Consider the following 25,404-nt stretch of genomic DNA (forward strand, 5'->3'; position numbering starts at 1 on the left):
GACACTAAATCTTCCATCCCCGAGAAAAATCTTCCCAGCTTCTTCTCCGATCCGGAAATTCCTGGCATCGTGGATGGTACAACAGGGCAGGATGCACAGCCATTGGACAATGTGTTGGGAGCTGGGCTAGCCTCAGTGGAGATACCTACGGTAGACCCTGAAGCTGGATCTGTGGAGTCATCCTTACAGGAGGGCCCCATCAACTTACCTGACTTCTTGTCAGATGGTGCCATATGTAATGGGGAATTAGAGGAGGAGGGAGGGCAAGAAGGTACAGGTGCTGCTTCAGGTGTGGATCACACAGTGTTTGTACAGGTGAGTCGGTCCAATTTTTCATTCAAGAGCTTGATGTCATAAGTATTGTGCCATTTCATGAAAGAAGTTCACTTTCTCCCTGTTGAAGCCAATTCAATGGGTACAAAATGTATTTGGGGCCTTAAATCACCATACAACATCTCCTGGGCGACCCACCCGAAGTTGATGAATCACGACTTGTTAAGTTGTTTACAGGTGGCTCACTTCCACAGTTCCCCCTAAATAACCACAATCAACACAACCTTTCCTGCTGCCTCCAGAATGTTTTTGCTGGCTTTCCTAAGCCACTGACCTGTTAGTGTTACTCAAATGTTATTGTAAAATTCACCTTTAGTTAAGTACTGTGCTTACTAGTAGTTACTAGTACAATGTTGAATAACAACATTCCACTCCTTTTATCTTCAGTACATATATCTACTGCACAATCATATGGATAACCTGTACCATTTCTTTCCAGATGGAAAAGGACAATAGAACATTGAGAAGACAGCTGGTAGAGGCTAGGAGACAAGTGCAATCTCAGACAGAGAGGTCAGTAAAACTAGCAGTCAGAAATGTGCACAACAGTAAAATCATGAAAAAGACTTGATCTACTTGAAGTCTTGTGAAAGATACCTACTAGTATAGTTATTGTATTACTGTAATAGTAGTTATGTCTTCAGTACCTTAACAAAAATTGAGGTGTTCAAAAGTTTTTTTTTTTTCTAGAACTATTTTAGAGTCAGACTTGCTGTCATCAAGTACAGTAGAGGCATCCTCATTAGATAGCTTTAAACAACACTTACATTTACAGCTAGATGTGCAATGGTGAGCTGTGGTAGGTTATTCATTTGCCTGTAAAGCAGATGTACTGGCTATACAGATGTAGATACAAATAGACATTGTCACAGGTGAGTGCATCTAATACCAGTAGCATATCTATTCTCTCTTTAGAATATCCGAGCTGCAGCAGCAGATGTCTGCCCAGAGTAAGGCAGAAGCAGAGGAGACAGCAGCCCTAGAGAGGATGGTACAACAGGTGGAGACAAACCTGGAAGTGGCAACAGTAGGTTTAGCTTCTGCATCCTGGTAAACGTCAGCCTGGGAACCATCTGAATAGTAGTTCACTCCTATGTTTGCGTCTGCTACCCATATGGAGACCTAATGAGCGAATTAAGGAATGGGTTCTAGAGTGCTTATTCGATGACAACAGGCCCTCCTGCAAGTGGATGGAGGGCATTTTGGGTGTTGGAATGCTTTGAATGAGCTCTTGAACCCATTCCTTAATTTGCTGGTGCAAATTAAGATAGGGACCAATCAGCGCCCTCATCCAAAATTTGGACGATTTCAGACGTTAAGGTGGTCAAGGTTCACAGACAGAACAGCAGAGAAGCGACTGTATGTAGTGTAATGACTGTCATCTGGAGCTAGAAGCGACTGTATATAGTGTATAATAAACGCTGGAGCAAACTACTTTCCGGATGGTACCCAGGCTAGATAAACGTGTATATTGGAACAAGTTTGTAAGAGTTTTTTTTTTTTCATTGTATCTTCATTTAATACAGTAGCCACACAACACATTTAAGTTGTCTTTTACCTCTTCTACTTCAGAAAAGAGCGGTTACAGCTGAAGAAACAATAGCCAAACAAAAGAAGGAGATCAAATCTCTTCAGGTAAGTTACAACTTATAATCCCATTGGTGAATGCCCAATTTTCATCTTTGATTTTCTTGACCTGTCAGCATTTGTTTAGTAAGACTAAGAAAACAAGAGATATCGGGGAATGGCGATTGTAGACAGGAAGTATGTTCATATTGTAACTCTCATCACCTGTGTGAAAACAGATGTAATCAGTTGATGTGTTTGTTTGTATTTCTGTGCATCCGTACTTCTGTGAATATATCGTGTAAGGCAGAAGTGGTACAATAGGATACTTGAAGAATTGGAAGAATGGTTTAGTAGTGTGGCAATGATTTTATAGTTTTACTTTTAGAGCAAGGATGACTCATGCCTGCTCACATAATAATGTCAGGTTGTCACAACGATGTTCATCCAATTTTACATGAGGCTCTTGTACCATACAGCCTTGTATCTTTATTAATCGTTATTATGTGAATTGTATTTACAGGCCCGAGTGAGCTTGTTATCACAGGAGAACAGCTGTCTAAGAGCGGGGGACTCCCCCCTGACTGGTGTCAGAGAGAAGGCTAAGTCTGCCTCAGAACAACTTTCCACTGCTGCTAAAAATGCAGACCAGTCCATTAGGTAAGGCATAAAAGAATAGATGTTGGGTTTCAGAAAGGAAGAATTATACATCACTTTTCATTGAGTTCATTGTAGATTTCTTTGAAGTGCCATTTTGTAAATGTATGCTTACTTTTGTTTCAGGCAACTTCTCACAGGTGTGGAAACACTGAAGCTAGTGTCAGATTTGCTGGCAGACATCGACAAAATTACGGAGGTTAAAGAAGAGCCCCCTCCACCAGATTCCCAAGGAGCGACATCATAATCATCACTCATGTACAAGACAGATAATCAGAGACTCACAGACACTTCCATTGAACAAAAATGCAAACTAGAATATGGAAATATATATAACCATGAAAACACAGACAAACAGACAGACAGAAAAAATAAGATACCTCCCAGGAAGTCAGTAGTCTCTTTGACTGACTCTATGACCTGGACTGTAAAGTCTGATTAACTACTAGTCATACCACCAACTTTTTGTCAGACCTTTGATGTTTTTCAAGTCCTGTTGACCAGGTCTTTTAATGAGATTGTAAAGACATGACTCTTACAGTAGTGAAAATAGTTGTATCCTAGGAAAATGTTGCAAACAGTCCAGCAAAAGAAATAGAAATACTTAATTCCTCTGACACTTAAGATATGTTTTATACCAGCAATTTACCTCAATCAGCTTCTTGTGCTAGAAATTCATTGTTTCCTAAACATTTTACTTTTTAACAATGTGGAAAAGTGTGATAAAACTGGTATAAAGACTGTTAAATATCATGAGCCATAACATTGTGACATTGTCAGCATAATCCACCAACTACTACATGTATCTCATTGTTGCGCTGTCTCAGTTAAAAGATTTAACATCTGCAATTTTTCTCTCGGCAATGAATTGTAAATAAAATTTCTTCATGAAATACTTGCAGTTATTTTTCGCATGGGAATATCTGCTCTATTTGTAGCTATGTATGACAAATACTGGAAAAAGGTATTAATGTGTCCTTGCGGTTAGGGTTGTTGACTTGGAATCCCTAGTAATCAGGAGAAGGCTCCAATGATATGCCCTCATTATGAAAAAAAAGTTAAAAATTCATTGAAATGTTAACCAGTCTGGTATGCAGGTATTAGTAATAGCCAAGATGTTTACCAGTTCGCTACCATGTAAAAATCCCAGCCAGTACTACATGTAATTCCTGCAACCCAACCTCTGCTTGGAGAATAGAGTTGTTGACTTTGTGGCTCCTGTGGTAGCATTGGGTCTGTCACAGGATTCATGTGTATTTTTCATTTATATTTTGCCACCTCTACAAATATCCTGTGATAAATTTAAGAACCAAGAAATTAGATTGATATAGCCTTAAAGTAAATCTTGAACCTTTCTTTTATTGATTTCTGTAAAGTTTAGTTAAAAGTACCTGTTGTTGTTAATATGAAGTAGCAACAAGGAATCGTTGTTGCAAAAACAGCACAGACCAGTGAGCAAGCGTGCCTGTAACAGGTGTATATATACGGTCAGGTGTTTATAGGCAATGGGACAAGCAGTCAGCCAGGTAAGCAGGGGCAAACATGCATTCAGCATTCAAACGTTTTCAAAGTAGGCGCTAAACTGAGAAAAAAATCTCTAATACAAACAGTTGAACAGTGGGTGCCTCGGGTCATATAAAGGTCCCAACTGAAACTCGGGTAAATGAATGGATGAATGGGTCTTGCAGGGGAACCCATACAGTACATTAGGGGAAAAACCTTTAGATATTCTGACAGGGCTCATAAGAAAGTTGATATAGCCCAGGAAAAGCAAGATTGATGTTGATATTTTATGTGTGTGATATTGTTAGTATTTTGTCAGTATTTCGAGTCTTTGTTTTAAAAAAAGAATGAAATGGAAACTTTTTTCATGTTTTCTTGACATATCGCACACCTGTCCGTGAGCGGTCCCTAAACACCTGTTGCTACGTCACGTCTAAAGGTGACCAATCAGAGGGCGGCTTTGGGCGTCGGTGTCAGAGTTCTATAATGGCGGACGGAGGGTTGAATACAAGAAGTTGTAGTCATGTTTCGGTCCTGAAAATAACCCGGACTTAAACTGTTAACGAACAAGACGTCTTTTGGGAACACTTCGAGATAATGGCCGACAGGGATAGCCTCCGATTGAGGGGAGCTACTGCTCCAGGATCCGCCAACACGTCCCGTCTTTTGAATGGATCTGGAGTGGGAGATCGTCCCACTAGCGCTACCGGACAGATGCAGAGTCTTCTTGGCGAATTCAAGGGATTGTATCAAGACAGATTAAGAAGTCTTGATCAGAGCAACGACGACTCTAAGGAGACCTATAAGGTAAGGGAACTGATTATTGATTTCTTAGTAGAGCTTCTGCAACGCGTTTGTAAACAAAGAGTCACTCACAGCAAAAGGGGGAGGGGGGTAACAGACAGTGAACGTGGACGTTCTGCTAAAGGCAAAGTTCACTGTAGACTTTCCATTCCTAATTTCAGCAGATCTACAATAACTGCTTCTCCCCCATACTTCTATGAGTAGTCTTGGATCCAAGCCAATGTTTCCTACCACATGTGCAAATCCGTAAACAGTTTCGCTTGGGCTAGCGCGGAACTCAAAACACTGCCCCCCTCCCCCACAGCTTCTGGGGCTTGTAGACAACAACACTCGCACACGTAGTAGACTCGTCGAGTCAAAGCCAATCGTAATCAAAAGTTCTTTTGTTATTTACTGAATAAAAATTATAATGAACATTTTCAAAAGACTCATTACCACCTATGCATAAAATCGTATGTCCAGTTTTTGTTCAATTTCAAAAGCAGAGTTGTAAATTTTGTTGTCGACAGTATTGTTATTTTCTGCGCCAATATTGCAGAAAGAATTTTTAAAAGCAACCCCGAAATTGAAATTCAGATGAAACCGTACAGCATGCAATTCATGCAATCATTGAGTACTTCAGTTGAGAAGGTAAGCACTGTGTCGCTGAAATTCTCGTTGACAAAATCATGAATAAATCATTCAAGATTGACCGGGTCAGAACAATACAATGAATGACATGATGAATAGTTAACATCAACATTTGTCACATAGTCACCATTGATTATCGTTTACGACTTCATTTGCCCTAAGGATAACTTTTAGATGTTGATAAATGGGTTAGATATGTTAACGTACTCCTAAGTAATAGTAGTTTGGTTGGGTACAATGAGCTGCAATAACAGGATTTAAAGGTGTACTTTGAAAGGGGAAATGTTTGCAGTGGTTTTATGATCACAGTTTTTACACAGTGATCTGTTCACTGCAAACTTAAAAGTCACAGCAAAAATTTTGTTGTCTTCTACCTTGAACTTGAATCCACCATAAAACACTCCATTTTCTCTCTGATTCCCAAGCTAAATCCCCAATAATATTTTTCCTTTTACAGTGCAAAATCCCCAAGAATATTTTTCCTTTTACAGTGCATGCATCTAATTTTCAAGTGTCTACCTCAGTTGTAACTTGTATGCAGAGTCAATCCATATGCAACACAAGAATATTGAAACAGAAAGTGATTGATGCATGGTCTTTGTATTCTTTACAGATGAAAACTCGTATCCTGCAGTCTTACGTGAACGACTTGTCGGAGCAGAATGAAGTCCTGGTACAGACTGTGGAGGAACTGGAGAGGGAAGCCAACGGCAGGGTGGCATTGTTGGAGGGGAAACTGTCAAAAACCACCAACACTGTCAAGGTGAGGAAAACAGTGCGAGTCTAGTTCTTTGTTTACAATGCATTGACAGACACTCTTTTCATACTCACCTGAGTATAGTTATACTATAAAGTGCCTTTTCCAAGGGCGCAACATTTGGGCCTGCTAGGATTCAGAGCATTCAAGCCAGAATATTTCGAGTGTAAGTCAACAAAGTACAAGACCACGTTGCCACTTTGGTTGTCTTATTGACTGTATTGATTGGTGGAAACATTCTGTATCGCTCATATATACTTTAAAAAGTCAAAATATCAATTGATACAAAAAATTGTTGACGCTGTACTACATGTACTACTCATCTTTCAACATTACTGCAAGTCTGCAACAAGTGTGTCTTACTCGAGTATAAATGACAATCTGGCAGGGATAACAACAGACATGATACAAGCATTTAGACCTGTGATTACAATCATTAGACTGCTAAGTATAGCCATTGTCTTAAGGCAAGATTTTGATTGATTTAAGTACAGCCAAAGGAAATTTGTGTGGATGGTTTCAAACTCTTTGGCTCTTTAACTTGGAAATCACTTAACACAGTTAACACTGTAATGTGAGGCAACCTGGAGAAGAAATGGAAGGTTTACACATGTAGTTTATACCCTAATGGAAGCAAATAATTAGCTACCGTTGTAATGTTAGATCAGGTTGATTTGAATGGCTTGCAATGTCTCATAGAAAAAGACATGTAGACACACTAACAATAACATGTGGGGGTAAATGGAGAAACTGTGTCAGCACAGTAGGTGGCAAAAATAATTAGATTGCTTTTAGTATGAAAAGATATGAATTACTTTTCATTAGAGTAATGATATTCTAGTATATTATGATACAATAGTATGTGATAATTGTATTAGTTGCCATGGGTGACATTAGTGCAATATGGTTCTGATTCCAGCTGTGTCAAGAGTGCTGAAGAGCAATGTCCAAACAAGCTTTGTTGAACAACAAATATATTAAGTGGTTTTCCCACTCAGTGAAATAAGAAAATCTAATAGTATTCTCCAATTTATCACCCAGGAGGTACAAAATATGAAATAGTAGATCACAGGGAGTGATTCTGGAAGGTCCATTTTTTCCTTTGATGTTACCTCCATCTACAGTTGTTAATGATTGGGGCATAAGAGACTATGTGTATTTTCATTTGATGTGACCTCCCTCTCTAGTCGTTATTGATTCAGCCTGGAGAGTATTATGATGTCATCTAACAGTCAAGTGGCTGGAGTGTAGAACAGGATCTTTTTTGTCCCAGCCCTTTATATGTGTGGGCTAATCACAATAATTTGGAAGTCTACGTGTTGATCGGAACTGCTGTATTCATTCTAGATACTCATGCTGAGGTAACGTAACTTGAATGTGAATCTGCTATTGTATTTAGCACGGTCCACTTAGACTTGAAGACTAGCTGTCAAGCCTCCAAAAATGGTATATATTTCATTCATTGATACAGTTTAGACATCCAGGTAGAACAAAGTCTATCTTTTTCCATCACTCAGTAACAGTGAATAAGTACCTTTCATTGTTTTTCAGCAGTAGATATTACATGTGTGTTTGAAATTGCCAGACTGTTGGGAAAATACTGCACAGTGCTTTTGACCCAGTCATGCTATTGGCAACTCCTCCAATTTCACAGATAATTAAACCTTGCTTTTGCCAAAGCTACTGGAATTACATGTACACAGTGGCAGGGAGGAACACCTGTCTGGTGAGATGGATGCACTGGTTTGTTGTTCCAGCATCATTTTAATTTTCACCCTGCGATCAATGCCCGTTGCAGAGTTTTTTTTCTCTCCTTGGTCCTGCAAATGGTCAAGTACTAGTTTCTAGACTAGTGGGCATGAGATCTATGGGTTGGATTCCAGGCATTCCTGGCTAGACATTATGTCCTTGGGAAAGGCACTTGACATGACTTTCCTCACTCCATCCAGCCAGGTGTAAAAATGGGTACCTGGCTTTGGTTTGGGAGGCAAAGAGTGGTGGAAGAAGAGAGATGGGCTTTGCCTTCCCAAACAGTTGATAACAATTGCAACCCACTACCACCCTAAAAAAGCACATCTTGAAACAAGAATGTTTCTGTCTTCTATTTTCTGTAAGCTTGAAAGACTCTGTAGAGAATGGTGGTATGAACAATTAACAAAGGGCTTACTTCACATGTTATTTCTCCAGGAGTACGTGAACAAGGCGAGGGACTATGAGCAGCAGGTGAAGACTATAGCAGTACAGAAGAAGAACGCAGAAGACCAGTTGGAGGTGAGTTTGCTGCTTTGTTGAGTTACCAAAAAAGCCCCCTATGGTTTCAGAAAAAATGTTGTGTTTCCAGCATGATATTGCACCTGTATTTATCACAATATGATGTTGAAAATACTATTGTCCTGGTGCATTCCAGTTCTACATTATTAAGCTGTATTTGTTAAATCACTTTTGAAGTCTTAATGGAAAAGAAAAAAAGTCCCTATCTACCAACCCAAAATTTTTCAGGACCATAATCAGAAACACAACAGTAGATTTCCTAGGCCTCCTACACAGTTTTCACATATTCCTTTGTTGTTCCAATCCCTTGTCCATTTTCTAAAATATAAATTCTGCAGATTTTTAAAAATACAATGACTTACACTTCTTTTAATCACTAACCAGTCCTATCATCGATATTCGTCTTCCCAACGTTTTAGAAGACAGGAGAAAAGTGTTTGTCAGGTTGTATGAAATACTGACACTTTGGCTATAGTAGCTAGGTTAGCCAAAGTAGTCGCTCATTGACATTTTGCAATCAGCAAGCTTTGGCATTGTCAACATATTGAAGCTCTGCAGGGTGACAAATCACGTGCTATGTAGAATCAAAGTGACAAACTATGCTCCACAAATAATTCACCTATAATACTTCACATTGAATTAGCGGGGGCTGGATATGATTAACGGTGTATTGCAAGCTTAGTCAGCATTGTTTCCGCTCACCTTGGATGTCTGACCTGCTCCCCGCCCAACAATTGGGACCCCGACAAAAATCTAAAGTTGGACACAGCCCTGTACCTAGAGACATAAATGTAATAATCTCCAGTTGTTGTTGGCTTCTGCTTAGCTTGTGTGCCTCTTTCCAGGCTTTTAATCTCTCAGTCAGAGTCAGACTCTCAGTAGTACTGCACTTTTGATGTCTTACTCCGCTGACAAATTCACAACTACTGGTACATGACTCATCTGTTGGATTTCCACAGGAGTGGCAGCTGAAGTACCAACGTTTGGACGACCAGGCTGGGTCTCTGCAGGGGTTTAACGATGACCTGAAACATGACATTAATGCTCTCATCAACATGATCAGCACTGCTCGAGCCACTGGCAAGTGGGAGGTAGGAAGCTGTTCTACACTTTTTAATTACTCCAGTGAAAGTGGAGATATTTTCATCAGTTGGTGTGTTTGTTAGTTGTGTTGCAAGTCTGCAATAATGTGAATATGGCAGTGGTAGCCTGCCAAGATGTAAGACAGAAATGTAGTAATAGGATACTTGGAGAGTTGGAAGTCTGGTTTTGCACTTGTCCAATGTTGTAGACAGGCAGAAAATGATGTCAGTCAGTAATCTAAGAATATTATCAATACCCAGTGTTAAGCTTTTTTGAAGGATGGCCTTACATTCTCACACAAAATATGTCTCTCTAATGGGATTGTTTCCTCCACAGACAGGAGACATGGAGCTGAGAACAGTCTCCGTGGAGGCAGTGCTAGGAGCCCCGGAGGCACAAATCATGTGAGTAACAGCACTGTTCATTTTGGTGACTGAGGCTCTAAAGGAGCAAGTATAGTTATTGTGTGCAGTCTGCAAGAATTCTATGAATTGCACAGCCACAGGCATTCTTTTGACTACCCACACATGCATAGTTTATTGTTTGAAGAAAACCTCTGAGCGTAACATCCTAGGAAGAGGGACAGTTGCATTACAGGGGTTGCTAAATAATACTATACTTAGTCAAGTAATATATATTGGGAGGCTTAGTAGAATCGATCCCTTAGATGTTTTTAAGAAAAAACACATTTCTTGAAATTATGAACACATGCATTATAGATTTGATTAGCAATACATCTTGCTTGCAATATTTGTACACAGATTAATCATGTATTTGTGCATTATTGCCCCAAAATCTTGCTGAACAGAAAATCAGAAGAGATCCTGCAGCGCCACATCCGTGAACTGAAGGAAGAGATGGCACAGAGGGACAACATCATCCAGAAACTGCAGGAGGAACTGAAGAGTGTGTCGTACCAGGAACAACGGTCACGGGATCAGGTCAGGGCATTCTCCTATGCAGAGCCTCACCCATGACATATACAATAACTCTTGGGAAGTCTCTACTAAACCAGACTGAGGTTTCCACTCATGCGCGCATTACCTCTAACTAGCTGTCAGCCGATCAGAGAATATCATAGATGTTCCCTTTAGGTAGTGCTGAGTCTCTGATTGGCTGACATCTGGTTAGAGGCCACCCCAACAAAAGTGGAAATCTCAGCCCAGTTTAGCAAATTCTGACTAGTTATCTTATTCAATAAATTGTACATTGTCATGGACAAAACCTTTGATTTCAGCATCAGAATGAGAGCATTTACAAGTGTATAAGTTTACTATCACTGTTGCCTCTCCCCACTAGGCTGCCCAAAGAGACACCGTGCTGGGCTCAGTGAAGAACACCCTGTCTTCCATCCATGATAAGGAGCAGACAGCCACCTCGCAGATCATTGACAAGGACATCAACATCATGAGACTCAAGTCTGAACTGAGACAGGCTAGGCAGGGGAGGGACGAGGCAGAGCTGCAGGTCTGTGTGGCATCTCTTCAGGGCTGTCTCCAGCTTTTTTTCATCACACTCATTGTTTGGGAGCTCAAGATGTTCATTTTAGTTGTCAAATCTGTCATTTTAAGCTTATGAAAACACATTTTCTTCTGTTTCATGTATTAAAGTTCAGATTTTTGGCCAGGAAATGGTAAAATCTTTGTCCGTGCCAACAATGTCACATCGCGGAGTGACGGGTCTGCATCTGTTTGTTTATTTGTTTGCACAACTGGTTAACTGCCTTCAGGCACAAGTTTTGTACAGTATAGGTACAAGCTACGTAAGACCAGACTGTAAGGTCCGATCCACTCACACCAGGAAGGAGAATTTATCAGTTTACACCCTTTTTGTGCACACAGGTTTCAGATCTGGAGAGGAGGATTGCCAGCCTGCAGTCCCAGATCTCACAGCTAGAGGAAACACTTACTGTCAATGACTCAGAGGTGAGTATCTGCTGGAATCTTTGGGTAGCCATACAAAATGCAAACTCCATGTGTCAGCTTCTTGTCTGGCCTTGTCTGTAAAAATCCTTTTTGTACAAAGTGTTTTTTTAATGACATGCCCTTTCAATTTTGTTTTACACCTTGAAGGTAACTACATTTGTTAACTTGCTTTAATTGTTTTATTCAACAGAGGACAAGCCTACAACAAACCATACAGATCCTCCAGGACAAGCAGAGGAAAAGTAGTCAAGAGGTAATGTAACAAATATGATGTCTTCCATTCTTCTATTCTTCAAGATCTATAACTGTGAAAACACAAACAGACAGACAGACCAACAACAATACATCCCCAAATTACTAGTAGCCTCTTCCATTGAACTCATGACCTGGACCTTCAACTATGATTAATGACTAGCTCTACAACCTCTGACCTGTACTTGTTACCACTTTAGCAAGTCTGATCTTTTTAGGTCATCTTTCCAGTCACTCCATGTCACTCTTTTGACTAAGTGTGTATTTTTACTTATTTTAAGTTTTTTCATGATAACAAAATCCCAATGCTGACAGGTGGATGTATGAAGCTGAAATATTGTTTTTTCTGGTATCCATTCCCAGGCTACACATAGTGAGGGCATCATGAGGCAGCTACGAGCTGACCTGGAAAAGTCACGGGACCAACAGAGGATGTCCACACATGATGTAAGTACATGCATACCAGTACAGCTCCTTGTATTTTCCTTTTTTCGTGTTTGGAATCTTGTTTACTTATAACCATGCTTGTCTTTGACCTCAGGTAACTTCACTAGAGAGAAGGATCAAAGCGCTGGAGGATGAGGCTCAGGAAGCAAAGGAGGCAAAGAGGAAAGCTGTAGATGAGGTATATATTGTTTACAAAAGTATGTGATGTGGCAGTGTTAGACGCCATTCCGGTCAGGATTTGTGAATCGGAGTAATTGTAATGCTGCCTGTTTTTTGTCCCACAGATTGGCATACTGCAGGCTCGACTACGGGAGTCACAGATATCCACACAGGGCAACAACGACATGCTGAAGGCTGAGGTAGGGTTAGGGTTCCTCTGTTCTGATATGGTAAAATCATCCCATCACAAAAGACACATCTTGCAATGTGACTTTCAGAAATACTGTCTTTGTTTACCTTCAGTCATTATTCTGTTCTGATTGCATCAAAGGTGATGAAAATTTAGTCATATTTTAGCACATGTTTCTTTTTTTGTTTTGTTTTGCGTAAGATTTGCCCTTCAGTTGCATTTGTATCACTTGTGTTATAATTTCCCTTCTAGGCAGTTCCACGAGGGCAGTACCTTATACATAAACTAGAGGTACAAGTCAGGACAAAATGTTTCCCATAACCCTCAAACAATAAACTAAAGTTCTGATGTCTGTCTGTTAACATATAACTGTGATGACCGGTGCATGGGCCTGATTACTTTCCTATTGGGGTTGATGGTGGTATATCTAACCTGGTAACAGGGTTTCTTGCATGGTGTAAGGTGCAGGTTGGAAGCAACATATAAACAGAAGAAGCCTCCTTGACTTACATGTAACTGACACTGCATACTGTTATCCTCATATTGTACAGGTGATATAAGTGGTGGTCATAAGGTTGTAAAAAAGGTTCATATTTATCATAAGGTATCAGATTTGCCAATCTTTTGCTTGTTGCCTTACGCCCAGCTGGCACGGCGAGATGAGACGATCCAGCGCCTTCGGAAGGAAGTCATGGGTCTACAAGACAAGCGAGACCAGCTGCAGGGAGAGGTGGGTCATGATCTGATATAACTACTAAATTGATATATCTCTCTATATATGGTTTTGCGTCCGTCGTTCCCCGTCTTGCGAGGGTTGGGCATTGCGGGATCTTGTTCAGGTCTGATTGCTGACCTCCAAGAAATCAGGCAAAAAATATCTGGACTTGGAGGATTTGAAGTTGGGTTTTTACTTTTTTATAATCTATGGGCAAAGGGAGTCCTGCCATTGTTCTATCTCTACATTTTAGTCATGAGATCTGTGAGCTCTTGCTGGTATTGGTTAGCATGCAGGGTATGTGGCTGTGATTGACCCGGCGAGATGACTAAAATGGTGTAAACTGTATATACTTTGTCTGACCCTTGCTCCTTCCCTCATGACCTCAATAAAAAGCGTCCTGCAGGCTGATTTGAGCTTTCATGAATGGACAAAGGTTCAAACAAACAAACAAAGAAAAGACTAAAATGGAACTGTATTCTGTTTGTTAGTTGAGCCAGGTGGAGCGTCGTTTCGGCACGCTGCAGGAGCAGGAGTCGAGCCTGCGTCAGGAGCTGCAGCACTTCCGCACACGCACGCAGCAGCTGGAGCGTGACCTGGACACCACGCAGCACCAGTACCGGGAGGTGGTGGACCAGGCAGCGCAGGGGGAGACCAGCGTCAGGCAGCTGGAGGACGAGCTACGGGCCAGCAAGCTGCAGCACAGCGAGTCCCTCACACAGGTCAGTGACAGGTACCTAAGTCAGGAGAGTAAAGAGTAGGGGTCCTTCTCGATGCAGACTTTACAGTCAGGTCTTATGCAGCTTGCATGTACTGTACAAAACTAATGTGTGAAACAAATAAAGATGTTTATGCCAGTGTTTTAGCCATCTGAGGGAGCAAAGAGTTGTTTAGAAAGTTTAAGATACACCAATCCTGTACTTTGTGTCTAGAACATTACAAATTAGACCACCTTTTAATTCTTTTTTTTTTTTGTACACAAAAGTATCTGATTCTACTTTGGAATGTTTCAGGTGGAAAAACTAAGCACCAGTCTTCAGCGCTTGCAGCAGTCTTCAAAGGAGACAAGGGATGCCCTAACTGCTGAGGTAACATTGTCCAGAAGGTCCATTATATGAAAATCCCATAAAATTCTTTACCATAGCAAAGGTAAAGGAAGTTACAGCATAGTGCTGTTTTGTTTCCCCTTTTGATTTTGTGTAGGCAACTGTTAGGTGTTAGAGAAACGATAATTCAAACATGATACTACAGTATCAGATGACACTAAAAATAACTTATTTTACTGCTACGGTAAGGTATGATATTGAAACTTACTATGGTAAGGTATGATATTGAAACTGTTGATATTTACATATAGGTTGCAGAGAGACATGACGCTGTTGTAAGACTGAAGTCTGAGCTGAAAGATGCAGAAGAGAAACACAGGGAAACCCTCACAGCAGTAAGTCTGTCACTTTTCTTGTACCATATGTACTATGTATTATACTGAGGTTCAATGAATAAGATTTTTTATTGCTGCAACACGAGCTTTTTCCATTCTCCTACGCAGAGCCTCTATGTTGTACCTTAGGGAGGCTCCGCTAAACCAGGCTGAGGATTACACTTTGTGGGCATGACCTCTAACCACCTGTCAGCCAATCAGAATGTTTTCTTTAGATTAAACTTATTCTCTGATTGGCTGGCAGCTGGTTAGAGGCCACGTCAACAAAAGTGAAATCTCAACCCAGTTTAGCAGAGTGTCCCAAAGTATATTGTATAGGCTGCATAGTTGAATGACCATATCACAAGTATCATCATTCCCACCTTTGTTCCACATGTCTGCATTTTCATTATTTGTAAGCCTGTCAGTTGCTGTCAATTTTTTAGTCCTTCATACTTTTATTTTTACATTTTCATTATAATTTAGATGAGGTTACCGTAGTACAATTTAGGTATGAATCAGTCACCCTGTGTAAAAACCATCCCACAGAATTAAAATGTATCATGTATTTTATTTGTAAAGTGGCAAGGTGTTTTTCAGTTGTTATCATTTCCATTTTTATCATCAATTGCCACGTTCAATGCTAATTCATATAACCACCCCTCCAGCCTAAATGGCTTTATCTGCCCAAATCAGATATACATGAACTGCATGCTAGTTATATCAACTCTCTTTGCCACGACTGTGGCATCCACTAGTGTCAAACATGGTTCTGGTCCTCCGAAGAGGTGGTCGGTGCAGCATAATATAGTGCCTTTACTTTGTGACAACACCAGGACACATAATATAAGTAGAGGTACTGTGTTATTTAAGATGCGTGGCCTTGCTGGGGGACCAGAAGTATGGGAAGTTCAAGGGACTGTCTTTTTAGCAAAAGCTCACAATTGCCCACTTTGGACAAATCCATGCTATACAAATCTTAATTGTGTGCTCTTTAGTTTTTTTTAGAGTTTACCTCATTTATAATGTTATGCAAAGAGGTAAAGGCAAACTGGGCATTAGCAAAAAGACTCTCTGAGCTGGGTGTTTGCTAAAAAGGCTGAAGTAAATTGTAAACTTAAATTTATGTCACTTCGGATTAATATATTCATTTGACAGGATTAATAAATAGGAGCCCACCTGAAAATAATCAAAGCAAACAAATTGACATTCGTGCGTCATGGACTTTGTGCCCACAATGACTTCTTGTTGGCATTTGCTAAAAAAAAAACTGCAGAAATTCAATATTACCTAGTTACTCATGTATGTCTGGTACTATTCACATGACCCTTCATTCATGCATCCATTCCATCCCCGGCTGTGCTTCTCTGATAGCCTGGCTGTCCCCTAACTCCACAGGCATCTAACAGCCGCAATGACGAGCTGCACGACTTGAGACAGGAGCTTGAGCGGTGTAAAGAAATGGTACTATAAGCTTGGCACATTGGTGTAGTGGTGGTGGTGGCAGCCGTGGTGATAGCGGTGGCAGTGTTCTGTTATGTTGTAGTATCGTTCAGGGCTCGAAATTGTTTTTTGTGGATATGAGCACTGGTGCACCTAACCTAAAAGTTTACGTGTACATGTAGGTGCACAGAAAAAAAAGTGGGTGCACAACATAGATAAATAAATTACAATACAATGTTAGCAAAACCTTATTGAAAAATTGTGATGAACCCAGATTCTAATGCTAACTCTTAAAATTCCTAGCATGTAATACAAAAAGGTTTTGTTTATAAAGTTTTAGTAAATATACATACATAACTCTAGTTTAGGTGCACTGGTGCCCCTACAATCAAGAATTTGCTGCATAGCTCCAATTTCGTATGCACCTTGTATTTCGAGCCCTGTCATTAAATGTTTTTAGTTTTTTCACAGCTTGTTCGTAACAACTTTTTAGTTGGTGTAAACATGTTACGGCAAGAGCCATTGAGTTGTTATGCTTCAAACTGTAACTTAACCCATGTTTGCAACTTTGTGTTCAGTTGGCTGCCCAAGCTCGGCAAGAGAAAAATGAGCAGGTATACCCAGAAATCATCTCATGGTAGTCACTAACAGCTAATGCCTTATCCCACGCATGCTAGTTTTAAACCCTTTTGACCCTGACAGAACCACAAAACCCTGGGAACAAGTCTTAGAACTTCCTGTCTGGGATGGAGATAATGGCAATTCACTAAGCTTCACAAACTTCTAGTCACGCATAGGGGATGGACCAGGAAAGATCAGGGTCCAAAACAGAAATATGTACCACAACGTAGAAAAAAAGTGATTTAAAAACTTGTACTGGTCGGTTCATTGGACTGGTTTATTGTACTGGGAAACTCCCCTAGCTTTCCTCAACAAGTACAATGAACAGTGGACCATGGCTTTATGTCCTGTCATAGCAACTGCAACCCTATCTAGTTAAAGTAGCGTGAATGCCTGGTAAGCGACAACAGCCAGGATTCAAATGCCCAACATCTAACTTGATCTAGAGGCAGTTTCAGTAACCACTGGACTAGGAAGGTATAGAAAAGAGATTCTGAAAAATGGAAGAAAAAGTTTTCACAGTTGACCTTCCAAGTCATATCACACACCTATGATACTCCTGGTCTGTCCCTTCAAAGGCACCTCCCGGCTGATAGTTTCACTGGGCTTACAGCATGACCCTTTCTACCACTTTTAAAAAATAGATTTGACCTTCTACAGTTTCAGTTAGAAATTGTTGTACACCCTGTTTTATGAATTCATCTGTCTTTTTTCAGTCTTGTAGCATGGTTGCTGAAGCTGATAGCATGACTGTTACAAGACTGCCTTGACTCATTTTAAATCATACTACCCGTACATTAGAATTTCCTAACGGTACATTTTGGCCATGTTCCGACATATCTTCGTCATCTTCATCCTCTCTACTTAAGTTCAAAGTTTGTTTAGCAAGAAGTTCTCTTCAACATAGTTTTCTTAAGTATACAACCTTATTTTCTTTCTCTACCACCATTCTGGCAGCCCTTTGGCTGAATTCATCAGGACAAGGGGAATAAACTCAGACATGGTTGAGAACACACTGGATTCCTTGTCAGGATAATTAACTAACAATACACCAAATAGCAGTTACTCAAGCAAGTGGATATTATTCTTAGAACGATTTTCCTGAATCATCTCCAGTTGCTTGAGTAACTGCTATTTGGCATATCTTATTACCTGAATGTCAAACTTGAGAAGAAAGTTCACTTTGCCCTGATGAAGGCAGCAGAGCAAAAATAATGTTGCACACCTAGGGAAATGTTTTATTGATTACTCATCCTTGTGAAACTATTCACATGTTCCAAGGAAGTGCTCTTGTCCCCTTTACTTATCATTATCTCTGTATGACTGAACTCTAGGCCTTACATGAGGAAATGGTATGTAGTATGTGTGATTTGATATGAATGTCTGTATTGATGTATTTGTTTGTGGTTTACAGGTTCAGCACAGGGGAGAGGTGATTCAAACCCTTCGTGCAGATATCAAGGATACAACCAACAGGGTGGGTGGATAGTCACTCACTCAGTATTTGAAGTTTCATGAAATAGTGAAAGTTCGCACCATTTCCTACAAGTATTTGTTTTGTTAGAACTTCAAGATGTATGTAATATGTGTTTAGAGTGGAAGGACATGTATTGTAAATCTGAGTGTCCTGATTTTGGTATATATTGTCCTTACTTTAGATGGAGAGTACACTTGCACAGCTTCGAGCCAAGGAAAATGAACTGTCTGCTACACAGGCCAGACTGGATGCTTCCGAGTTAGAGGTTGGCATTTTTTTTCTTTTTAACTCAAAAGTTTTAAGTCTAAGGGATGGGCTTAGAAGGATTTGGGGGTCTTTTTCTAATTATGTGAAATTTTAGGATCTGTTCCTTTGTGTTTTGTTCACCTCTGTTTATTGATGCCTGCTATGTGACTTACTTGTACCTTGACCATAGATATGTTAAACTTTCTAACGAAAGGCATCGGAGAAGGGAAATGGGAACAAATCTTACATGATGGAAAAAGAATCTACATTGTATTATTAGGCTTCAGTAACGCTAGTTCACCTTTATCCGCGGGGTGACCTATATCCGTTGGGATCAGGTCGACGGACGACGGTTTCAAACTGCATAATTTGAAAATATCACAATTTGAAACCACAGTCTGGCAACTTGACATCCCCAAAACACGATGTTAAAAACAAGCAACGGAAAAAGGTCACCCGCGGATAAAGGTGAATTAGCGCTATTTTCAGAACTGACTTGTTGGTGGTTTCCAGATTGATCAGCTTCAGACCCGGCTGAAGGAGGCAGAAGTCACAGCCACACACAGCTCCACACGACTGGAGACAGAGGTACAGTAGGGGAATACACAGGGTTGCCCACTTCACAACAGCAGGGGCTCAAAATCAGATGCTAGGGTTTGATCCAGCTCGTTTAGGACTTTTAAAAGCCCTCAATCACAACTTTTCCCCTTATTTCTCCTTTCTTTTCCTTTCCCTATGGTCTACATGTATAATAGACAAACAAGTTAAATTTTGATTATACCAAGAATGCTTTAATTACCCTGATCTCTTCTTTCTTACTTTTGATGAATTGTGTCTATTTCAGGTGAATTGATTGAGAATGTAGAGTTAATTATATGACCCTCTTTATTACTGAGCTGATGCTGTTGTGATGTAGGTAATCTTGTTCAGCCCCCACTGTAGCTAAGTGGGATAAAGGGATGGAGGGGGGAAGGATAACCAAATTTTATAAGAGTTGTTTGATTTGTATGAAAATTTTGAGAATATTGTATGACGGCACTGAACTTTCTATGTATATTCTATTACTAGTTTTTGACATTGATAGACAACTAAACTTATTTGGAAAAGTTGCTACAAAAACAATGGACTACTAAGACACGACCAATTCTTTCACAGTTGTCAGGCAAGAATGAGGAAGTCCATTCACTCAAGAGAGAGGTTTCAGTCCAGCAAGAGAGGCACACTCAGACACAAGCACAGGTGAGTCATGCATGTGTGGTACATGTTGGCTTCTTTACAAAATGCACTTCCAACTTTAAAAAAGGAGAATGAAGGTGCAGAAATTTCTCCTGGGCAAAGATAAAGGCTCAGAGAATAGTTGACAAAATAAAGCAAGTTGACTGGAAAAGGCAAGACAACAGGAAAAAGGCAGGATGAATTGTTGCCCAAGGCAAATATTGCAGTTACCCACAACTCTCCAAGTTGATGCTTTACCTGTCATTGTCCTGAGGAAAAGTTGTGAAATGCCTTGTAATTGAAGACAAGTAGGAACAAGACTGTTGATCCCTCAAACTGAAAGTTGGCAGCTTGTAATTAATTACTTCAACAGGTACCAGTTTGGCAAATATTTGACATTTAGGAGAAGACAACTCTGGTAAATAGCCACAATCAACAGAGGCTACTTACTTTCACAAGTAGATAAACGGAACACAGAATACTTAAGTCTGTCATGATTGAGCATTGAGCTACATAATACAAATGGAAGAAATGCACCAGTACCTTAAAAATGTAATGTTTAGTTTTTTTAATGACTTGTTACACCCACAGCTGGCAGCTCGTGAGGAACAGATTGCCCGGCTGCAGAAGGAACAGCAGGACCATGTGGAGGAGATCTCCCGCAGGGAGAAGGCCATCCAGAAACTGGAGCTGGACCTGATGAACGCTCAAGAGCACAAACGGCAGGGAGAGGACGAGGTAAAGTTGTTAGCTTGTCACTTTGCTTGTGGGCCGATTTCATGAACGACATGAGAAGTAGGCCTTAGTTCTGGCTTTACCTGCCAATAAGACTTAGACTGAGCTTTGGAAACGAAGTTTCTCACAATGTTAAATCAATTGATATTTTACACAAAGGCAAGTCTCACCTTTCCTCAAATTTATCCCCTATGAAACTTTGAGTACGGGCTAGGTGTTCCTTCTCTTTGTATACCTCTAATATGGTGATCTGCAGTCAGATGTTTGTCAAATTAGTCCAACTGTTCAGTGAAGATGACTGCTATTAGTATTATATGACATAGCTATCTTGCCTAATGACATTAGAAATATTCTTGTAACATTACTGTTTGTATGAAATTTCTTCAGACAATCAGGCAAGTCCTGGCTTAGGTCAAGGAATGTCAGAGTTATACATAGTGACAGCTGAGGGGGAGTATGTGCTACCTGTGCTTGACAGACACTTCACTTAGCTTCCCTCCTGCCATGTAAACACCCTGTATACAAACACCTCTTGGCAGGCAGCACTACACAGAGCTTAGAAGTCACAAGAACGTGCATAGACAAACCGCTGCCTGCAAGACCAGTACTGAACAAATTCTCGCCTTTCACAAATCGCCCGCTATTTTCGGTCCGCCCTGTAACCGTGGAAACCAGTCCCTGTCAGTGCCTGCGGTGAAAGGACGGTGGGGTGCCGGTAGTTTACGTAAGGATTAGGACTTCAAACCTGGGCGGCGGAGCCCATTCCGTAATGACTTCACGGCAAACAGGCCCACTCCACGGATGCCCAATTCCTGCCCATTCACCACATCTGTATCAACACGCACACAGGGTGTCAGGTGTTTGAGGTCATTTGCATAACAATGGGTTAGCCCTTTGGATCATTAGCATAGACACCCGCTGTTGGTGTCTGAGCAAGCGGTGGTAGTTTTGAATGGATGGTGTTCTCATGACTTGGGCTGAGGGTATGGACGACTTTTGGGAAGAAGTCGAGGCTCTAAAGAGCCAACGTAAGGTTCAGGACTTACAAAACAAGGTAAGAAGAAATGCTGTAACTGTCTACAGTGTAACTTTGTCCTCAAGGCAAAAGTTTTGCTATGAAGTAAGTATTGTTTGCACTCTACTTTCAGGTAGGTTTCATATCAGTGGGTATGTAAAAGCCTGCTGATAACATCAGATTCTCTTTAACATGAAGATATAATTTCTAAGCTCTTTTAGCTTTCGAAGATTTCTTGAAGGTCATCTTGAAATGAAAACTTACACAGCTTGTGGCACTTCCATACTCATTTATGTTAATTGTAATTTCGAAGTATTCTGTTTAGAGTAGCGTTGCTACCAAATTTTCTTAAGTGCTTGTTATCTAACTATCCCATCTAATCAGATTTCGAAGTTTCTTAAGAAAGTTCTCAGACTTTACTTTTGTAATTAGAATTTGCTACCAGAAAAATGAGGCTAAATTGGGGGTTGTCTACTACTAGTATATTGGGTTGGGTCATTGCTAGGTATCAGGCCAGACTCAGAGATACCGCCTTCCCAGATTTTGTAGATGAGAATGCACATTGAATTAATTTTGGAGCACTTATTGTCTTCAAAGATGTTGAAAGATTTACCGTACAGTCTTAGGCTATCCCTTCAATTAAATCGTAACTGCTGCTGCATATTTTCGACTGCTTCTACGCCTTAGTTCCATCCCCCAAAACATAGCTGAGCACAAGGTATTCAACCGGTAAATTGGCAAGCACGCTTGCGAGTAATCCTAGTTCCTCACAACATGGATTAGTGTAACGCCTCGGGGGTCATTCTTGCCATTACATGATCCAGTGATGTCGCAACAGTTGTCACGGTCTGGCTGAGATTCACACAAGACAACCCTCTCTTATCTCCTTTTCTTATCTCTTGTTATCAGTGACATCTGTTTCTTTCAGCTTTTCTTCTCTTGTTCTCAATATGGCGGAGAAAGTTCTACGTACTTGTACCAAATCATACCTTTCTGACAATGACAAGTGAGGAAATATAAAAGATTTAGTATGTTTTGTTTGTTGTTTTAGGAAGTGGTTTGGTGACAGGTGTTGGGGATCACCTGTTGTCCGTTTTCTGGGGAAAGAAACGTTTATAAATTATAGCACATTTTTCTATTGTACATGCCAAAGACACTCCTTGTTTAGTAATGACAGTTTTGTAAATTCTCCCAGAAAGATCAGCCCCGGTATTGTTTATTAAATCCTTGGAAAATAAGATTGCAAGATCCCTACATATTTTCTTTGGGACAATTTTACGGTAGATTTGTTGTGATCTGGCTTACTCCACATACCGGTACAGCCATATTGTTCCACCACTCACAAGTCTGCCACCTTGCTTTCGCTGCAACTGATCCCGAACATTCATTTCTTTGTGCCAGGAAAATTGGATACGGGCACCTCTCATACCCGACACCAGACAGTCTTTAGGTTAATACCATATCTCTTATTAGTGTGAGTTGTTTTTGGTACATGATAAGCCCCATGTTATACAGTAATCCTAACATTTAGGTTATCAATTGTTCTTTGTTTTGTGTAGAAACATTTTCATAGGTACAGAAAAAGAGGTTATGTTACATCCACACATTAATTTGTTTATGTAATCCAAAAGCAAATCTAACACATTTCACACACAAAAAGCACTTGAGACGCTGATGTAATGTATGGAAGATATCAGTTTGTGTAATGCGTGTGTTCCAGTATTATTGGTGTAACACAAGCTCGAAGGGCGTCTGGGAGAATTGGAACACTTTTCTTTCCCTTTTATTCCATTTGTATGCAATAGTAAGGTATCACAGTTGTATCTATTGTGTGTTCTTGAATGGCACATTCTTTTTCTTGTAAGACTATGACTGCAACATTGTTACACAGTCGACAGAGACAAGTTAGGAGGTATTATTTTATACCAGTCATGTCTGGTATATCATAATGTAGGTGGCATATCATGTGCTCATAATTCAATGGTGAATGTCCATTCATTTTATGCATACTTTAAGTGTCTATTGTATAAGCCATTTGTGACTGTAAGTCTGGCAATACAGAAGTTGTTTTTGCCCCAACAGTTGTTTCTTTCATGTAGTACACATAAAATTGTATTTCTGAATTGTTGTTGAAATTGCACATATCATGTGCCTTTGAAGATGGTGTATTACACCAAAGCTGAGGGAGATTTCTAGTAACGTTCATTACCATAATGTCTCCGCTAATCATAATACATGTACCACTAAATGAAATAAGTGATGAATTTAAGGAGATCTACAGGTGTAGAAACAGCATTTTCCGAGGTATGCACACTTCATACACAACACTTATCTAGAATGGCTTCGATAATGATGCATTTGAAGACAACAAGGTCAAAAGTTTCTGGGCTCGGCTACATAATATTAATTTTGTAAACCCTTCTTTATACCTTATATGTCCCCACAGATCTCAAGAAAGGACATCTCCATCCAGCAGCTGGAGTCTGACTTGAAGACGGTGAAGCAGCAGTACAAAGAGATAATCGAGGAGAACGGCCGTCTGGAGGCGCGACTCCAGGCGCTGCACATCACGTCCCAGAGCGAGCACGACGTGCTGAACAGCGAGGTGTCGCGGCGGGAGGAGATGGTGCAGAAACTGCGGCTGGACTACATGAACATGCAGGAGCAGAACAGCAGGCTGGAGGAGAAGGTTTGTTATCACACAGGCTTCTTTTGTCATGGATTGGTAAATATATGCAAGGGAGGCGTACTGGTACTGGTAAGTGCAACGAACTGGAGCAATACAGGATTTCTGGAAAGTTCTGGGCCCCTAAAACAGAATTGGACTTTTCAAAAGCAGTACTAGATTTGAAAAAAAATACTACTAGGCTATGAAATGTGGGTGCATGCAAGGGGAACTAGCAATGTGATTGGCAAGACACAGCCTGGCTACCAGTAGCTGCCCATTGGATATTTAGTTATTCTTTGTCCCTCAGTGGTAGAGACTTATGTATCTTTTGTTTTATTCCTTAGAAATAGAGAAGACTTCTTTCCTTTATTGCAATAGATCTGTGGAAGCAATTTTAACCATATTTTTTCTGGTAAATGTTAAAAGAAAAAAAGTATCTTGAAATGTCTTTATTTTTAAATTGTGACAATGTGCCAGAAACCAGAAATTGTAAGTCATTTTCAAGCATTTTGTTTCCTTTGCAGATCAACCAGCAGGAGAGAACTATAGACCAGCTTCAGCATGAGAATAGGACTGCTATGGGTGAGCTGGAGTCAAAAGAAGAGACGCTACGCAGCGTGGAACAACAACTGGAAGAGGCTAAACAGATGCACGATGCTGCAAGAGATGAGGTGGGAATTTTGACATGTCAAATTGATTATTCTACTGAACAGGAGTATAGACATGTACTTGCTTTAAGCAAATAATACAACAGAGGTTTTATCATTTTTACTGACACTTTTGCATATGTGGTTTTCAAACCATCTGTGTTACCAGTTTCATAGGTGTTCATTGGTATCTGTTGTCTTAAAGATTTCTGCTTGTTCTTGCCAGGTGGATGGTGCAGAAGATAATGTCCGAGAATTGACCTCTGAACTCACCTCACTCCGAGCTGAGCATGACACAGCCAAGCAGTCGGTAAGGCTTGTTCAATGCACTGTTAAGTTTGTTTATATTCAGATTTACTTTAAAAGATTGAAACATAAAAGATGTGCTGATCAATACAAAGACGGATACACATCTATGCTTGTAAATGCTTTAGCATAGCATGGCTACATTTTGTGCCTCAGTAAATCAAATACATTTAATCTGTAAATTTTCTTTAACTTATCACACTGGGAAGGAGCCATACTCTTTTTGATGAGAGTGCTGGGGTTTTTTTTAAATACTCGAGGTGTAGCTCTTCTCAAACATGTAAAATCCTGCTTTAAAGTGACTGTTCTAAGGGCACAA

General features: G+C 40.3%; 2 protein-coding genes across 10 annotated transcripts in view; both read left to right on the forward strand.

Moving 5' to 3' along the window:
• Window positions 1–6: 6 nt before the first annotated feature.
• Window positions 7–3,442, forward strand: LOC118418355 (endosome-associated-trafficking regulator 1-like). Its single transcript, XM_035824231.1, has 6 exons — window positions 7–315; window positions 773–846; window positions 1,249–1,360; window positions 1,906–1,968; window positions 2,423–2,559; window positions 2,683–3,442. The coding sequence occupies exons 2-6, from the start codon at window positions 773–775 to the stop codon at window positions 2,801–2,803; spliced, it is 507 nt and encodes a 168-aa protein (XP_035680124.1). The 5' UTR covers window positions 7–315; the 3' UTR covers window positions 2,804–3,442.
• Window positions 3,443–4,507: 1,065 nt separating this feature from the next.
• LOC118417299 (nuclear mitotic apparatus protein 1-like) overlaps window positions 4,508–25,404 on the forward strand; it is a 39,953-nt gene continuing 19,056 nt past the window's right edge. For 2 of the 9 annotated variants that reach the window (XM_035822805.1, XM_035822806.1), the window contains exons 1-27: window positions 4,508–4,866; window positions 6,107–6,256; window positions 8,438–8,521; window positions 9,481–9,612; window positions 9,941–10,008; window positions 10,413–10,545; window positions 10,904–11,071; window positions 11,446–11,529; window positions 11,720–11,782; window positions 12,145–12,228; window positions 12,323–12,406; window positions 12,513–12,587; window positions 12,830–12,868; window positions 13,224–13,307; window positions 13,784–14,014; window positions 14,306–14,380; window positions 14,650–14,733; window positions 16,087–16,176; window positions 16,734–16,769; window positions 18,191–18,253; window positions 18,435–18,518; window positions 19,013–19,087; window positions 19,655–19,738; window positions 20,306–20,452; window positions 23,911–24,153; window positions 24,657–24,803; window positions 25,006–25,089. In XM_035822805.1, coding sequence (XP_035678698.1) covers window positions 4,657–4,866; window positions 6,107–6,256; window positions 8,438–8,521; window positions 9,481–9,612; window positions 9,941–10,008; window positions 10,413–10,545; window positions 10,904–11,071; window positions 11,446–11,529; window positions 11,720–11,782; window positions 12,145–12,228; window positions 12,323–12,406; window positions 12,513–12,587; window positions 12,830–12,868; window positions 13,224–13,307; window positions 13,784–14,014; window positions 14,306–14,380; window positions 14,650–14,733; window positions 16,087–16,176; window positions 16,734–16,769; window positions 18,191–18,253; window positions 18,435–18,518; window positions 19,013–19,087; window positions 19,655–19,738; window positions 20,306–20,452; window positions 23,911–24,153; window positions 24,657–24,803; window positions 25,006–25,089 — 2,901 coding nt within the window. In that variant the 5' untranslated portion in view covers window positions 4,508–4,656. The remainder of the gene's footprint in view (window positions 4,867–6,106; window positions 6,257–8,437; window positions 8,522–9,480; window positions 9,613–9,940; window positions 10,009–10,412; window positions 10,546–10,903; window positions 11,072–11,445; window positions 11,530–11,719; window positions 11,783–12,144; window positions 12,229–12,322; window positions 12,407–12,512; window positions 12,588–12,829; window positions 12,869–13,223; window positions 13,308–13,783; window positions 14,015–14,305; window positions 14,381–14,649; window positions 14,734–16,086; window positions 16,177–16,733; window positions 16,770–18,190; window positions 18,254–18,434; window positions 18,519–19,012; window positions 19,088–19,654; window positions 19,739–20,305; window positions 20,453–23,910; window positions 24,154–24,656; window positions 24,804–25,005; window positions 25,090–25,404) is intronic. The other 7 variants (XM_035822807.1, XM_035822808.1, XM_035822810.1 and 4 more) reach the window with 7 other exon arrangements.

Source organism: Branchiostoma floridae, chromosome 6, assembly GCF_000003815.2.
Source record: "Branchiostoma floridae strain S238N-H82 chromosome 6, Bfl_VNyyK, whole genome shotgun sequence".
Lineage (NCBI taxonomy): Eukaryota > Metazoa > Chordata > Leptocardii > Amphioxiformes > Branchiostomatidae > Branchiostoma > Branchiostoma floridae.